At 46.2% G+C, this 17349-nt stretch overlaps 1 protein-coding gene across 7 annotated transcripts in view; it reads right to left on the bottom strand.

Annotated features, from left to right (window-relative positions):
• Positions 1-112: 112 nt before the first annotated feature.
• LOC124051335 (myomegalin-like) overlaps positions 113-17349 on the bottom strand; it is a 29615-nt gene continuing 12378 nt past the window's right edge. For 2 of the 7 annotated variants that reach the window (XM_046374608.1, XM_046374613.1), the window contains 32 exons: positions 17117-17249; positions 16880-17019; positions 16669-16785; positions 16388-16531; positions 16168-16280; positions 15922-16061; positions 13982-14122; positions 13782-13891; positions 13161-13304; positions 12576-12653; positions 12277-12458; positions 11854-12181; positions 10210-11761; positions 9954-10055; positions 9370-9518; positions 8830-9224; positions 8472-8704; positions 8091-8142; positions 6358-6533; positions 5386-5718; positions 4795-4920; positions 4591-4707; positions 4268-4457; positions 3488-3609; positions 2886-3095; positions 2703-2792; positions 2076-2338; positions 1841-1990; positions 1608-1746; positions 1338-1384; positions 1153-1207; positions 113-452 (listed from right to left, as the gene is read on the bottom strand). In XM_046374608.1, the coding sequence (XP_046230564.1) occupies positions 313-452; positions 1153-1207; positions 1338-1384; positions 1608-1746; positions 1841-1990; positions 2076-2338; positions 2703-2792; positions 2886-3095; positions 3488-3609; positions 4268-4457; positions 4591-4707; positions 4795-4920; positions 5386-5718; positions 6358-6533; positions 8091-8142; positions 8472-8704; positions 8830-9224; positions 9370-9518; positions 9954-10055; positions 10210-11761; positions 11854-12181; positions 12277-12458; positions 12576-12653; positions 13161-13304; positions 13782-13891; positions 13982-14122; positions 15922-16061; positions 16168-16280; positions 16388-16531; positions 16669-16785; positions 16880-17019; positions 17117-17249 (6411 nt within the window). In that variant the 3' untranslated portion in view covers positions 113-312. The remainder of the gene's footprint in view (positions 453-1152; positions 1208-1337; positions 1385-1607; positions 1747-1840; positions 1991-2075; positions 2339-2702; positions 2793-2885; positions 3096-3487; positions 3610-4267; positions 4458-4590; positions 4708-4794; positions 4921-5385; positions 5719-6357; positions 6534-8090; positions 8143-8471; positions 8705-8829; positions 9225-9369; positions 9519-9953; positions 10056-10209; positions 11762-11853; positions 12182-12276; positions 12459-12575; positions 12654-13160; positions 13305-13781; positions 13892-13981; positions 14123-15921; positions 16062-16167; positions 16281-16387; positions 16532-16668; positions 16786-16879; positions 17020-17116; positions 17250-17349) is intronic. The other 5 variants (XM_046374609.1, XM_046374612.1, XM_046374610.1 and 2 more) reach the window with 5 other exon arrangements.

Below are 17349 nucleotides of genomic sequence, written 5' to 3'. Positions count from 1 at the left end.
CTGACCGATGAAAACGAAAAGGTGAAAACGAAAGGTCAACAATAAAATACATTTTCCTGTTCTTATAAGTGTCATATAAAAAGAATAAAAGGAAAAAATATTTAAGTTGTAGGAATTACTATTTACAAAGGCATTTTCTTTTTCTTTAAAAAAAAAAAAAAAACTTTTACAACTTCAGTACCTAAAATAAATGATTATAGGCAGGCAATTGTGCAATTTATAGTACAAAAAAGGCTTTGATATCCAGAAGGTGACAGATTAACAGCAGGGCAGAAAGGCAGGATGAACTTCAGCTGTCTGTTAGAAAAAGATTTAGAAGCTGCAGTGTAAGGACGCGTCGTCGTCGTGACCCTCTGACGAGTCAGAGCGTCGGCCTGCAGTCCGTCTTAGAACATTCGTCTGCTCGGGCTGAGGGTCTGCAGTGCCCCCTACTGGCCACTGACTGGGACCTCCTGAAACACAAGGTGACGTCGTACTGTAACATCGGCCTGCGCACACCAGCAGTCACATCTTTAGACATGCAGGGTGAGACCAGATGGGGCTGAAGGCAGACACATGCATCCGACATCTCGTTTCAAAGGAAAACCTTCCACATTTTGGGAAGTGAGCTTCTTAGCTTTGTCACCCAGAGTTTAAGGCAGCTATCGTATCGGTCTACCCAATGTGGCTCGAGAGACATGACTGTTAACATTAAACTTAAAAACAAGGAGGAAACTACTGGCCTGGCTCTGTCCAAAGGTAAGAGAGAAAAAAACGGGTTAAGCCAGAAGTTTCCACTCATTGGTTTTTCTACAGATAAGATCCAACATGTTAATTAGTGAGCTTTAGAGGTGCTGGTTGTTGGATCTTGGCAAGAAAGCCAGTGAGCAAATTCCCCTACATATTCCTTCAAAGATGCCTCAGTAGAAAAAGCTTCTCATGCATCATCACTGCAGAGCACATTTCCAGTTTATTAGGTACAGCTAGCTAAACCTTCATTAAAACATCCAAAGCAGAAACAATAGATGTTTTTTTTTAACATGACAAGGTGTTGCTAAATCAACCCAACAAACTGGTAACTCTGAGTAGCAGCAGTTTGGTGTTTGCTTCATGCAAACCAGATCAACACGGTCTCATGCATCAGATCAAAAGCTGCACCTCAACCACACTGACCTTCGTCTGGTCCTCCACACAGGCCCTTCAGGCCAAAGAGGCTACAGTGATTTGTCTATCGTTACGTCACAGAGGATGAGAAGGAAAAGAAAAGCGATTCACTGAGGGAGAATTTTACCACAGTGGACAAGAGCTTGAGTTTGACATTTCATAACTGGGACGTGTCTTTGCTTTTGTAAACTCACCTCTAAGTTCCCCCTGGCTTTCTTCAGCACTCCGTGGGTTAGACACACTAGACAGGAGGAAGAAATAATGATGTCAAGTTGTTTACTTCTTTCTCAACTACACAGAAGAACAGAAACTGAATCTGTTGACTGAACAATAAATCAGAAAAAAGAAAACTCACTGGAGAAGCAGACAATATGGCATTTTCATTCTTCATTCATTCTCCTTACAACTGACTACTTGTTGGTGTAAGTTGGAGTACAAAGCGTCTAAATAAAAGTTCATCTTACACTGATCGATGATGACTCTTTCCATTCCCTCTTTGAGCTGGTTGGTCGTTCGGAGGCGTTTAACGGCTCCACTCAGCATCCTCTCCTGCTGTGACAGCCTGCTCTTCAGTCTGGCAATCTCATTTTTCAGCAGCTCATCCTGACATGGTGGGGGTAAAAAGATTAAGATGAGGTTCCTGTAGATGCTAAACTGCATTGGCTGGATACAGTTTATGTGTTCTGTGCCCGTCTACCTGCTGGTTGTTGCCGCTGTCCCCTGCTGTGTTAGCAGCCGGCAGAGAGACTCTCCACACCAGTTTGAGCAGTCGACCAGCCTCCTCCAACACGTGCTGCATGGCGGTCATGCTGCCGGACAAACTCTTCAGATGCTGCTCTTCCATCATCTATAAAAAAATCGGGATTAGAAATAAAAATAAGCTCACATCTCCAGCACTGCGAGTCAGCTCTCCACGAGCTGCAGCTTCGTACCTTGTTGTCGGTGCTCTGCTGTCTGAATGCCTGCAGACACTCGTGCAGCTGCGTGTCCATGCTGTGCGACAGCTTCCGGCCCTCTGAGATCTGCTTGCGGAGGGCGTTGTAGTCCTCAATCAGACCCAAAACGTGGCGGCCGTTGCGACTGGCCCACATCCGGTGACCCGGCACCAGGCGAGAGGGAGCGCCAGAGACGCTGTCGCCGGAGCTGCTGCTGAGCGAGCCTCCGTCCATCTCTGAGCGAGCACGCCGTTTCTCATCTGAAAGGATTGCAGCACGTCCAGGTGTGTTTGAAATGCGGCTTGTATGTCAGAATCAGAATCGTTTTTATTGCCATGCAAGTGAAGAGGTTTCACATTACTAGGAATTTGTCTTGGTGATTGGTGCAAACATAGAACGTAAGAAAGAGTAACATATGATAGTAGAATAAAATAAAATAAAATAGAATAAAGTAAAACAAAATAAAATAAGATAAGTAAAATAAATATGGTTCTGGAGGTAATACAAAAGTGAGGTAGTACAGAGTGGAAGTAGTGCAAGTAGGTGAGGTAAACAGTGCAAATGGTCTGCAGGTGGACATTAACGGAATTAAACTTCACGTCATGTCTGATGCAGTTTTCTTACCGTGGCGGACGCTGGCGAATTCCTTGTGACTCTGAAATGAGTGACGGAAAGGTTCGCAGCCCTCGCGACCCGGTGATCTGCTTCCTTCATCTAAGAAACATGAGAAAACCAACAGTGGCTTGACGTGGCAGATTCTTGTCCGTGTCTGCGCTGCAGTACATCAGTCACATTTGATTTGTTTACCTGGAGAGGACAGCAGGTAGTTGATGTTGATGGTTTCCGAGCGGTTGGGTCCTCTGAGCAGCTGCTCCTCCAGTCGCTGTCGCAGGGCCGTGTTGGTCTGGATGCTCCTCTCCAGCTGCAGCCTCAGGTGTCTGATCTCCAGCAGCAGCTCACTCAGGTCCACCGAGCGGGAGGGAGGGACGGACTCCTGCGGCGCCTCGCTGGGTTCTGCTGAAAGGGAACAATGGAGAGGGAAACGCTCGTGTCACAGAGCAGGACGTGGAGGCTCGGCACAGAAACAAACAGCCCTGAGTTAAAACCTTCACTTAGATGAAAGGTGAACTCGTTTTCTTTCCTCCCCTTTGCTTTCTGCTGATTCTCAACTGGCTCGTTCGGGACTGGACAATCATGCTACATTTGTAAACAAAGACTGCAGGGTCATAAGTTACTGTGTCCAGTGGGAATGAAAGACAAAATACGAGTTTCCAGACAAAAAACTGAAGCTGGATGGAAAAATTCAAGCATAATTAAGAAATGAGATGATGTGCAGTTGTTGCTTGCTCAGGCCGTCTTGTCTCAGCCTACTGCAAACTACATAAGGCTACATAAAAAACAAGCAGTACCGTCGTGTTTCTGAGCCTCGGCCTTGAGCTTTTCGTAAACTTGCAGCTCCACCCGCAGTGACTGCAGAAGATGCTGCGAGTCTGACAGCTGCTGCCTCTGGAGCTTCACCTCACACTGCAGCCTGGAAACACACAAACACACACACACACAAATCAATGATGAAAATTGCTTAGCTGGGGCATCTTGGTGGCAACACAGTCTAAACTCCAGGTGGTTCCATTCCTCCGCCAACCAGTCCATGTCTGTCCAGATTCATATAATAAATGTACTGAAGACTTTGAAGGAATTAAATAAAAGGTATGGAATGTATTTTTGGTGAAATCAAACTTATTGCCTATCAATAACTTGTAAGATTCAAGTGAATATTCATTGAGTAATTTACAGTGAGAAACGCGCTGTCTGAGAGCTTCGTTACATGGTGCACCTATGAGTAACACAAAGTCCACAAAGCACACAGCCAGGAGACGAGCTAAGGAACGGGAGAGACGTGATCTGACAGCAAACCGGACTCCAGGTTTTGGGTGTCAGCCTCACGCAGCTGTGTCAGTAGGACCAGGGTCAGGGACCAGGTCAAATACCATCATTACAGAATGGTAGCATGCGTGTGTTCATGGACGAGCCTCCAAATGATCCACTATCACGTTTCAGAGTTGTACAAATAGTATGAAATAATTAGAATAGTAATGAGTCATTAGAATGGTAATTAGTAGCCTTGTGTAGTTTCAGGTTGCATGAAGGAGAGTGGAAATGATAATGTGTGTGTGTGTGTGTGTGTGCACCTGTGCAGCTCCTCCTTGCTGTAGTGCAATGTATCCTGCAGCTGGGAGTTTTCTTGGCTGCTGTGTTCAAGCCTCTCCTGCAGTCGGCTGTTTTCTTGCCTCAGAGCTTCGCACTCCTTCCTGCTCAGCTCCAGTTTGGCCGTCCGCCTGGCCAGAGTCTCTCGTAGTTTCTCGTTTTCCTTCTGCTTGTCTGGAAGCAAAAAAAAAAAAAAAAAATCTGTAAGATGCTGCAGTGTATCTGGAAAAATACTGTCTGTGTACCTGTGCTGATCTACTGTCTGAACAGGTGTGAATGTGTCCCTGGTTGTATGAGTGCATCTTACCTCTAGACCCCATGTTGAGCTGCTCCTTCAGGGCTTGGTTTTGACCCCAGAGGAATCGCACCTCATTGGCCAGCTGACCCTGTTCCTCGTTGCCGTGGATGAAGATGTTGGTGGCTGCTAAACACGGGCACACAAACTTGTCAAATCAACAAATAAGGGCTTGAGTCCTTTGTAATGATCACACAGACCAACACAGGTGTGTACCTGGGTCTTTCTCCACCTCGGCCAGTCTCTTCTCCAGCTGCTGCCTGAGACGGTCGTTGGTGCGGATGCTCTCCTCCAGGCGCTGCCGTAGGGCTCGGATCTCCTGCAGATGTTCTCCCAGCACGTCTGATAGGACACACACACACACAAGGCTGAATTAAAGCAGCAGAGGATTCAAAGTTGCACTGAAAAAGAAAAAAACAGCTCAGAAGAGATTAGAACAGGAATCGCCAAAATCTAAGCAGCAGAGGCCGAGATATCCCGACTTTTAGTCCCAAACATCGCTAAAGCCACAGAAACACTCGACCGTACATTTCCCATAATGCAACTTGATGTCCTCTTTTCTTATAGCCTCGGTCATCTCTTTCTGCTAAAGGTTTGTATTCTCCAAGACCAAGCTGATGATCTCACGATGGTTAATTTTTTTCCTCCAGAAACAAAAACGTAAAATCACTGAACTGCCTCTTTAATTAATTATTTTTCAGCAAATCAGCAAAACATTGCTACACCATGAACGCTCAAAGCACAAAACACACCTTTCGTGAAAGTTTAGCTAACATGATGATCATCCCACCTGAACACCTTATTTACCTGAGTTCATCGTGCAGGGCTGTTCGGCGGTATTCTTTTGTGCGTCTCCGTCTCCTTTTGCTGTATGTGTCTGAGGCCCTGATCCGGCCCCGTTGCAGCCGTGATCCTGTTCCTGATGGTGGGAGCTGCTCTGGGCCATTATCGAGCGATGCAGGTCCAGTTCACTTCGCAGGGTGGCGTTGAGCTCCTCGCTGCTCCTCAGCTGCTCCTGCAGTCGCCCGTTCTCCCTCTGCAGGCCCTGCAGTCTGCTGCTCACACCGGGCACACCTTCCTCCTGAGCTCCTCCTACAAAAGGGACGGCCGCTCCCGTCCAATCAGGGGCCTGTCGCTGGCCTGAGGACAACAACAGGTTAATGTAAAAAATGAGACCTTCACCATCACCTGTCATGCTTTAGAGGGCCTCAACAGTCCCCAGGGCCTTCTGTAGTTTGAGGAGGTAAACCCAAATGTCATCCACTAACACGGGCCCCTCTGCAGGACCTCTCACATGTCCACATGCTTCACTTGTCTCAGTGATAGCCTGCAATTGTCTCTTTTCCCCAGGGAAACACAATTTGAAGATTGAACCGGATAGGTGCCACTGAATAATGCAGCTTTAAGTGGAGGTGGACTGAAACCGGACACCTGCTCTGCCCTTGGCCACAACGCTTTGTCCCGCGGGATGCCTCGCTGCAACAGAATGGATCTGAGTGGAAAATAAGTGCCATTACAGGCCGTGACTAGACCGGTCAGGGGCCCGTGGACAAGCACTCCGTCTCAATGATACAACGCCGAGGCAAAAAAAAAGAGGAAAATATGCATTTTTAATGGAGCAAAGTGAGTTAATCTTAGTGCAGTCTTGTACACACTAAACCTGGCTGGGCCCAGCATCTGTGACACTTAAGAATATAATTTGACTTGGCTTTCACAACCGATGACTGAAGCAGAGCATCTAGAGATCTGCAGCTTATATGAACATATATTTGTGCTTACTGTGGGCTCGACTGCCGCCCTGTGTGGTTGGGCTGCTGTAGCTGGAGGAGGGGGAGGTCCTGTCTGAGTGGTACGGATCGGACTGAGAGCTGTGGTGACTACTGGGACTTTGGCCTCTTAACTGGCTCTGCAGGCTCTGGATCAGACGGTTCTTCTCCTGAAGCTCTTTAGCCAGCCTGGTAGGAGGAGGAAGAGGAGGGCAGTTAGTCATGTTAACAGTCGGTCTCCAAGAGAACATCTGGATTTTGTCCATCCCATTGTCTCGCTGGGCCCTGAAGAGTAAAACAATGTGAAACACAGAAGATAAGCACACAAAGATGAGGGCCAGCACTCCAGAAGATGTCAAGACAAATACGCTCCTAACTAGAGGTTTCATCAGAAACACACAGCTGGAAAGCATGGAAAGGGAATTCACAGCACGCGTCATGCTGTCGGTCTGGATCAAACCCACTCACAGGTCCAGCTGCTCCCTGGTGCATTCAGCCAGGGTGAGGTTTTGCTGGACGAGGAGGCCGACGTGCTGCTGCAGCAGCTCCCTCTCGCCCTCTAGCTCCACACGCAGGTTATCTATCTCCTGCTGGATTCTCATCCTCTCCTCGGAGGACAGCAGTGATGGTGAGCCAAGCTGAAGCTCCCCAATACTGCCCACATCAGTAATAATATGGATGAGCTCGTGTCACTGTGAGAACCTTTTATTTCTAATGATTCTAACTCTGCAAAGTTAATGTTACTGTAAATAAAGCTAAATAAAGCTGGAATTCTACTACTATTCATAATCAAACATAAAAGTGCACTTGTAGTTCTCTCAAAGTGGTGTTTTATGCAAAGCTTAATTAAAGAAAATGATTAATTTGTTTTCTGGATGACTCCGACTGCAGAGGACATAAATGGATCAAAATTGATATGTGGGGTGTGTGTGTGTGTTCCCCTCTAATTTTTCACACACTCCAGTGACCCAGTTAGGGCCAACGTAGCCTGTTTTGATTGTCACAGAAAAAAAATTAGGTCAACAGCAGGACACTATTCAAAACCAACAAAACACACACACACGCACACACACACACACACACACACACACACACTGCCTGGGGTCATAAGGCAGTCGGCTGGGTGGAGGTGGGGAGGGGTCTTTAAAAGGGTCATGAGACAAACATCAACACAGCTCAACTAACTACTAATCTCAAATACTAATACAGAACCATTCAAAAGAAAAACACAGAGCTAAAATATTCATGGTGTTGACAGAAATTCCTACCCATGCTGTTAAAGGGATAGTTTGGCATTTTTGTTAAATGTGCTTGTTCACCTTCTTGCTGAGACTTAGATGAGGTGCGGGATTCAACTCTCGCGTCTGTATGCTAAATAGAAAGCAGCAGCCGGTTAGCTTAGTTAGGCACAAAGACTGGGAGGAGGAGGGTTAGTCAGCCTGGCTCTGTCCAGTGAAGAGCAAAGACGAGTTGGACAGAGTCACTGTTTCCCCCTGTGGCTGCTGGCTCCAGACTTTTATTTACAGGACTGACATGACAGTGGTATCAATCTTCTCATCAAACTCTCTGCCAGAGAGCACTTTTCCCAAATTACCAAACTATTCCTTTAACCGTCCCATTAAAGTCTCTGGACAAGTAACCTAACATTAAGATGGATTGGACGAGTCTGATATTACAGATTTTTCCACTACAAATTAAGAGCAAACTGACAAAAAAGCAAGTGTAGTATGAGAGTCTGAGACATACCTGCGAGACAGTTCCAGAGCCGCCACGTCCTCATTATCCAGATGAGACTCTCCTAGCAGACAAAGGAGGAGATGGAGGAGATGCTGTCAAGGACCTGTCTGTAAAAATCAGTTACGAATGGCTGCATCTCTGCGTTTATCTCTCCTGCTGGTGGCTTTGTCTTTGTGCAGACACCAACACGTTTCTGAACAATTATGCGAGTTCTGTTTTCATACGACTCAAACACAGTCATGTTTGAGTCAGCTTCAATCTTTATCTGCATGTGTGCTGACTGCAGCTTTGTGTATTGTAGCGCAGCACTGCATCATGAATCCAGTGGCATGAAATAATTGTTTGTACAGTGTAGTTCTGATTTGTGCCACCAATCGAGGCAGCGGCTACCTTTATCCAGCCGTCCCTCCAGCCTGTCCAGAATGCCCAGGCTCTTGTCCAGCTGCTCTTTGACCACCTCCCCCATGTAGTAGTCGACTTCACTGCCCCGCAGCAGCTCCTTGAAGGCCTTGTTCAGCTCCTCCAGCTGCCGACGCTGCAGGGCTCCCAGCCTGCGGCTCTCCTTGATCTGCTGCCTCAGCTGTGACAGCTCCCTGGCCTGCGACTGCACCAGGGAGTCCAGTCTGTGGGGACGACACAATGAGGGCATGCGGAAGAAGACGAACATGAAAGTCGACAGCATGAGTCAGGATTCACTCTGAGTAAAAACAGTACATTGTGATAGTGCACACTGAAAAAGGTTGCTGACCTCCCAGGTGATGTGGAGCGGCTGCGGGTCTGCTGCAGCTGTTCACTTCTGTTCAGTGTCCTCTCTCTTTCCAGTTCCATATTCAGACTGCTGGTTTTGTCCTTCATCACGTGGGTCTCCCCTTTTTTCTCCCCTAGCTGCCCGCTTCTGTAGCTCATTTCCTGGCTACGTCCCTCTCTTTGTGTCCCCTCTTGATCCCTAGCAGCTGAGGGATCAGAGGTGTTGGCAACCAGGTCGCTGGAAAGAGAGCTCCTGCGCAGAAGGTTTTGCATTTGGAGGATGAGTTTGGTCTGGTTTTCCAGCTGGACCTTCAGCTCTCTGACTTGTCCCTGAAGCTGGAGAGGGTCTTCAGAAACACCGTACTCGTCATAGACCTGCAGGCTTTTCAGACTGACCTGAAATGAGACAGGAGAGGGTTAATAGCATCCAACCACAGCAAGTGTGACGCTATCTTGGGGATGAATATTTGTTGGGTTTGAAGGATGTAAACAGCTGCTACTCTCGTTCAGGCGAGGGGTTTAGCAAAAGTGAGCTGAATACCTTGGCTGAGCTGAGAGCTGGGGAACTGGGATACGGGGTGCTGGATGTTGAGTCCAGGTTTTCAGTAGAGGAGAATGTGGCCTGCTCATGTTTCAGCAGGGATGGCAGGCTAGATGCACTGCAGCTGGGTTTCACACCAACCTCTAGTTCTGGCAACACAAGGGACACAGACACGAATCAACGGGGCAACAGGAAAACATTACAGCTTGTGGAAAACGATGCCAGTGCCATGTGAGGAAAAACACTGTGATACAGCTGAACTGTGAAATAGGACAAGAAAAAAGAGTGAAAGGTTAATGAGTGCTCGAAAGACATTCCCAGGGGAAACATGCAAGAATTTGTCAATGCAAAAATATTGACAGCCCATTCAAATTTGGGAATGGTGCAGAGAAAAACCAATTTAAAACCAGTAGACAGTGTGAGGTTATGAGACCCAAACAGAAATATTTCACAAGGTAAGAGACAGTGTGTTACAGTTGCCTTCGTTCACTCCCCATGCAGACATATAGAGAGAATCTATCCACATTTGAGATTAGTGTCCACTCAGCAGACAGACATGCAGTGTCTGTCTGAAGGCCGTCTACCTGTGCTACTGCTCTCTTCCCTATCGTTCTCACTCTTGCCACTGGTTTCGTAACCCAGGTCCTGCAAATCCACCTGCACGCCTTTGTCATCCTGCTCCAGAGCTGGCATCGGAGGCAATATATGTCAGGTTAGGAAGAAATCATTTAAAGTGCACAGAATCTTGTCTTTCTGCTGACTCGTGTCCAGGATAAATTAGGATTAACAAAAGTGTTTAAACAAATCTGAACCGCTCATGCTCTGCACGCCTTATCTTACCTTTCCGTGCGGTTTCAGGGGAGGATGTGTTGGTGAGAGCAGTGGCCAGTTTCTCCTCCAGGCTTTTGCAAGCTTTCTTCTTCTCCCTCAACGCCTTATGGAGAGTCTCCAGCTGAATCTGAACATTCGGTGGTAATCCCTTGGCATCCTGCACCATCCTGTGCTGATTGCTTTCCTCTCGATGGCCCCTCTCCTCTTGCAGGGAAGCCTGGAGTTCAGAGATCCTCTGATAGTAGTCAGTGAAGACCTTGTAGAGGCGGCAGAGGTTGTCATGGAGTTCTTGGTGAAACTGTCCCGTTGTACCAGGTGAAGCAGCGGACTGACTGTTGGTGGACTTGGTGCAGGGCTGGGTGGGTTCTCCCAGTTCCTTCATCTCTTGCAGGGCTCTCTGAAGTTTGTCTAAATTCGTCTGCAGGTCAGGGCTGATCTGTGATGATCTACCAGAAACCAAGGAGCTGGTATTTGTACAGTGTGCTACCAGCGAGGCAACAGCTGACTCTGCTGCACTGAGGCAATTCATTAGAATTTTGGTCATGTCCTGATTTAAACTGACATTATCAGAACCTTCCATTTCCATTTGGTGTTCCTTTGACTCCTCCTGTGATTCTGTTATCTTTCTTGACAATTTGCCATTCTGGTCAGCACTGTTACTGTTGTAGCCACATTGAGAGGCAGCTTCTGCAGTTCTCAGTTTTTCCTGCAGCTCAGCATTAAGCCTGCTCTGCTCCAACAGGGCCTCCTGCAAAGAGTCTACATGTCGTTGCAATTCCTGCATGGAGTCCTCTGTGCCTCCAAAACTACCTCTTGGGCTTTGTCTGTTTGCAGATGCACTCACCTGCTGCAAGGCAGTCTCTATCTTCAGACATAAATCACTGATTTCTGTATTCTTTTGTTGGGTGTCAGAGGAAGTGATGGCCTTCTCTGCCATATTCAGAAGCTCTATAAGCTGGTTGTTGAGCTCCTCCTTCGCCTGTAGTGCTTTTTGCAGCTCCATGCATCTGCTGTAGAGAGCAGTATCTGAACCCACAGAATCAGGACCTGTATGCATACTGGTGTGCGGGCCAAAGCTTCCCTGCCTGTCCAGACTACAGGCAGTCAGGTAAGCAATGGTGGATTCCGCAGCCTGCAAGGCCTCCACATACTGGTGATGGAGCCGGTCCTTTTCTTGAAGTTGAGCGTGGAGCTCCTCCCAATCAACTAGCTGCTCACTTAGCCTGTTGATCAGGGCCTCTTTCTCCTGACACTCCTGGTGGAGAAGCTCCAGCTGAGTGGAAAGGGAGGAGTCGGCCTGGGTGTGATCCCGTGTTGTTGTGGCTTCAGGACTGCAGTTACGATGTGCATATCTGAGTGTGGAAGAAGGGGAAGTGCTGTGCTGAGGTGACACTGGGGAGTCTGAGTCTGTGTGTTGTTGCTGGTCAGACCCATAAACATCACCCAAAGGAGGGTGCTGAAGTGCTTCAGTGTTCAGATGGTCAGAGCCCACAGACCACCGGCTGCTGGTAGACTCCACTCTCAGCCTCACAGGGACGGGGAGTCGAGATTTGACAGCAGACTACAAAAGAAACCAACGGAACAACTTAACAACATTTGACTTGATGCAGAACGCAATATGTTGTTTCTTTACACTCATATTACAAAACTTACTCCACGCCTTGCAGCATGCTGCTTTGTACTCCTGCTGTGTGATTGGCCTTTAGTTTGCCGACTCTCCATCCCCTCCGTGTTGCTGACAATTAGCTCTGAGGTTACAGGAGTCTCCCCATCTGACCCTTCCTTCGTCAGATTTATGACCTTGGGGTGACCCTCTGCCTCAACCTGCAGAGTCTCCACACTCTTTCTTAATTCAGCCTGTCCATCGCTGCTGTTCCCTGAGACGTCTGTGCTCTCCCTTTCTTTACACTCAGTAGATTTTTGTTCTTTCAGGAGACCCCGCAGCTCTGTATTTTCTGATCTCAGTCTGAGCACAGCCTCTCTGCAATAAAAGAAATTTTATTAGTTTACTGTTCAGACAACTTTCATAGTTAAAGTGAAAAGAAGGATGTGGACACTGCTGGAGAAAACACACACCTAAGGTCAGAAACTGATGTGGTCCCACAGTCAGTCAACAGGGATTTAAGTGCCATTATATCTGCGTTCCGCTCCCTAAAACCTTTCTCTCCAGTGTCCAAGGTGTCGCTGCCAGACTGAGCATGCTCTCTACTCTGGTCACAGCGCAAACTCTTATCAACGAACTGCTTTCTAGACACCATCTAAAAATGAAGAGTTTAGAAGTTACATGAACAATTCCCAGTAGTATTTATATTAAGCTCCGTCTTATTTTATTTAAAAGCTCTTCAAAATTTAATGAATGATGAACAGTTTCATACCTCTCTGATGTCTGTCTGACTCTCTTTGTCCTGACCAGGGCGAGTCACATGCTGCATCTCATGCGTCTTCTCGAGCTGCTAGAGTAATGGGATGGGAGGCGAGTATGACACACATGGCTCGGTAAAAGAAAATTTAATGAGGGAACAGAATCCATAAAACAGTGCACAGCAACAGCAGAATGGTATGACATGTCTAATGTGGCATGGCGAAGAGAGACCATTTCATGGAACACAGAGATAAAAAAAGAGGGACTGATTAGGAAAGGTGAAGGAGGAAAAAGAGGGTATCTTCTACTATAGACAAGTAACACACTGGTTAGAGAAATATACACACAGTAACACAGAGCAAAGAGACATTAGTAACAGGCTGGACAGAGCAAAGGTTAAGATGTAGGTCCAGAGGTTAGAAAGGAGCTAATAAATGTGGATGTTAGACAATGACTCAGACATGATTAATAAAGTATTTGGAGAATGTGGACAAACTGTGCAAAGATTAGCTGATAAATGACAGAACAGCCTTTATTGTAAGGAAAGAGTCATTGATGCCTCAACTTCAAGAGCAACTTCTTTTCTGTGGTCTCTAACCTGTTTCCAGGGGCTACAGCCGACTATGTCTTTGTCCTCCTTGTTGTAAGCATCTTGGTCTGACTTCTCCAACGATGACAGCCGGTTCTGCAGCTCCATGTTGAAAGTTTGCAGTCTGCCGACGCAGTCCTGCAGCTCCAGCACCTGAGGCCCAGAATGATTCATTTTTATCCATTTGCAATTTAAAGTCTGCTGTTATATTCATTAGACAGAGAGACAACATCCATCCATCCATTTTCTATACCGCTTATCCGTCAGGGTCGCGGGGGAGCTGGAGCCTATCGCAGCTGACTACGGGCGAAAGGCAGGGTTCACCCTGGACTGGTCGCCAGTCAATCGCAGGGCCAACACACAAAGACAGACAACCACACACTCTCACACTCACACCTCGGGGCAATGTAGAGGAGCCAATTAACCTAATGTGCATGTTTTTGGTATTGTGGGAGGAAGCTGGAGTACCCGGAGAAAACCCACGCAGGCACAGGGAGAACATGCAAACTCCACATAGAAGGGCCCAGACCGGGATTCGAACCTGGAACCCTCTTGCTATGAGGCGACAGTGCTAACCACTGCACCACCGTGCTGCCAGACAGACAACAGTTTGATCTAAACATGTTTCACCTTCTGCCTGAGCTCCTGTGCAGACAGCAGAGACAAGCTGTCATCCTGCCCCTCTCCCACACAGATACTCATGTACGAAGTCTGATCTCCAATGAAACTCAAAGTGTCACCTGAAAAACATTAGAGTCGCATGTAACAAAAAGACTTTCATCCATCCAAAACTCTGAATAAGATATCATGTGTACGTTTTCTATCCTTACCACCATCATTGGCCCCACCAACACCTCCTCCACGGTTCTGTATGGCTCCTAAGCGAGCCTGCAGAGATGCATTCCAGCGCTGTGCATCCTCCAGCTGATGTCTCATGCTCTCCAGTTCTTTAGGATCAATCAGGTCCATACCTGAACAGAAACAACTGAGGGTTAACCACAGCCATGTCTCTGGTGTGACAGGAAAGTACATGTCTGTGTAGGTGCTCTACTGTCGGAATATTTCTAACTTAACATTCACAGGCCGCATCATTAACAGTTAAGATTTTTTGTGACTTCATGTGAAGGAGGTCATTCAGATATATTAAAACACTGGTGTCATGTGTGACATGCGGCCTTGGAGAAAAATAAGAGACCTGAACTGAAATTAAATATGTTTTGATAACTAAAATATTGAATAAATTTTAAAATCACAAAGTCTTTATTTTCAGAAAGTAAAAGCTGAAACAAATACCAAATATGCACAATTCAACTGTACACAAATCCCTTATGAATGCAGACTGAAGCAGATGATATCCTACAGTGATACAAACAGACTTCTTTTAGAAAGTGTTTGATGCATCTTGACATGTTTGTTCACTACATATCACATTCAAAACTGAATCCAGTAAACTGGTGCTGGAAAAGCTGCATTGTTTAAAGAGCAGTTTGGAATCTGCAGCCACAGAAAAACACAATTAATATACATCTGTTATAATTGTTGATAAATACTGTACATCAGCACACACTTGTCCTTAGAGCTGCATATATTATAGAATGTTAAAACCATTTGATATGTCCATGTTTCTTTTAAATGCTAAATAACAGGCCTTTGTGTTACCATGTAAAAGCACTCTGGTTTACTGCATTTATTTACATGTGCACACGTGTATATGACTGTATATAATCATGATTATGTAACCAAAACAAGAAATGTGGAAAGTGAACCAGTGGTGACTGTGAAGCTACATTTATTTTGGCTTCAGCGGTCCTGTTACTTACAGCTGACCTATTTATACACCTGGCTCTGCTCAGACAGGGAGGGGGGTGAGCCAGCATGTATAGGCGAGCACATGCATGCATGTACACAGACACTAAGGTAATTTGGCTTAGATGACTACAGTGACACTTTTAATCAGTCTCAAAGCTGCACCCTGATGTCACACTGCATCTTAAGCATTACCTGTGCTAAATTACATCAACTCTGATGTCCCAAGAAGATAAACTTAGATTTTTATTTATTTTATATTTTTTAATTTGGATCTATTTTAGTAGTTGGATTATTTTATAGCAGTATAACACTCTTTAATACCTTTCTCAATGTTGTTATATAACGACATGTTTGTGAAATGAACTCATGACAGATGCTGGATGGGCTGGATTAATAACCAGAGGGGATAACAGAGGTGATGCAATCAACAGAAAACCAAATGTTGGACAGTCAAAACAAGCAGACAGCATGTTATGTGACAGAAAGGAGGAGCAGCCGGGAGCAGCCTTTATTCACTTTTCAGAAAGGACAGACAAACAGAGCAGAGTAATGTGAAGTCTTTACATTTAGTGACAGAAAAAACAGACAGAAAGTCAACTATGGACAAAACATGCAGATGAAGACGTGATGATGTAAAGAACAATGAACATAAAGTGAACAGAGGAGTGGATGAACCAGCCGTGCACGCTGTACAAAGTGACACATAAAAAGGGGAGGTGAGCTTGTCAGCAGGAGATATTAGTGGAGTAAACACATAGGACAAAGACGACAGATGTGTTTGTGTGTGTTTTCCCTACGAGCTGCAGATGTAAGGCTCCCTGCACTATTGTTTTCTAACTCTTCTAACAACCTGACTGACAAACATTCCGCTTCCTTCCTATCTCTTTATCTTTTCTGGTTTCTCTGTGTTCTTTCATTCAGTTCCCATCATCATTTAGCACCCAATGTGTCTGCACTGCACCTTCTCTGAGTTTGGCTCGGTGTATCTCTCTCTCCAAGTCGTCCCTCAGCTCCTCATTAGTTTTGATGCTCTCCTCTAGCTGCTGCCTGAGGAGCTGCACTGCCGTCAGCTCGAGCTGCAGAGCATGGAGACGCTGCACACTGCAAAAACACACATGCATGCACACAGAGAAAGGTTTATTCATCAAACACATGAACATAATCAAAAACTGCAACCATGTTTTGTTACAGCGACTGTCCTTCCTACCTGTCCTGTTCCTGTACAGTCCTGACCAGGTTGGAGTAGAGCTGTTGTTCAGCTCTCAGGGCTTTGTTCAGAGCCTCGTGTTCCTGTTGCAAGGCTATAAGGTTAGGCAAAGCCTTAACGGAGACAGCAAAAGAAAGGGCAATGGTGTTAATGTCAAAGCATTAAGAGTAAAATCTGTTGTTTTCCGGTTTCATTCTCAAAAGAAGTTGGCAAAGCGTACTTCTTGCTTGCTGTCTCCACCAATCATGGTTCTCTCTCTCTGAGGGAGCCCAGGGAGTGATCTCTCCATACCAGAGTCAATAACCTGATCCTGCATATGATCAGCCCAACTGTCCCCTTTCTGACCGAGGCGCTGATGGAGAACCTGCTCAGAGACATAAACAAAAGAGAACTGAAGAGTGCTGGAGATAAGGCCTCAGATTTCAAACACAGAAAAAATGCTCCACATCTAAAGCTGTTGTGTGTTTCATTGAGTGACTCTGTGAATGAGGGAAGCCTTACATTGATAATCTCATCCTTGGTCTTCAGAGTGGCAGTCAGGGACTCAATATTAGCAGCCTGACCTTCACTGCGACCCTCCAGCTCAGATAGCAAGGACTGTAGGTCTGCCAAAGAAATCTGGATGCCAAAATAAAGTGGGGCATTACACAGAAGGCTCTTGTTGGCACATGTCCTGATTATGGACATAGTAAAATGCTTGTAACCAACTGACCTTCAGTTCATTCTCCCTCTTTAGTGCTTTGTTCAGTGCCTCTGTTTTCTGTGCAAGCTCCTTCTTCAGGATGACAGTTGTCTTCTTGGAGAAAGGAATGTTCTCCACGCTGTCTTCACTGTTCCTCCTGGACAGCTCAGCTTCAGTGCCAACAAAACAGAGTGAAATGCAGAATCAACATGCACCCTGACTTCTAAAAACCCAGTGAAAAGAGCTTCGGCATCTAAAAAGCCTCACCTTCACTCTCGTTCAACTTCTCCTGCATGATTTGGATAGTTTGTCTCAGCTCCAACACATGATCTGTCTCCTGCTCCTTCTGCCTCATCTCTGCCAGAAACTGGTCCCTCTCCTGACCTCGCTGCAGAAGTTTCTATAAAAGATAACAACGCAGTCAAGTATAAATGGTAAAATTTGTCCAGAACTGAAAAGATTATCAAATAGGCCAGCAAGTCATTGAAGCCACAGTAAAG

The sequence above is a fragment of the Scatophagus argus genome, chromosome 20 (genome assembly GCF_020382885.2).
Source record: "Scatophagus argus isolate fScaArg1 chromosome 20, fScaArg1.pri, whole genome shotgun sequence".
Classification (NCBI taxonomy): Eukaryota; Metazoa; Chordata; class Actinopteri; family Scatophagidae; genus Scatophagus; species Scatophagus argus.
Note: the sequence above shows the minus strand (reverse complement) of the source record. Positions and strands in the feature narration are given on the sequence as shown.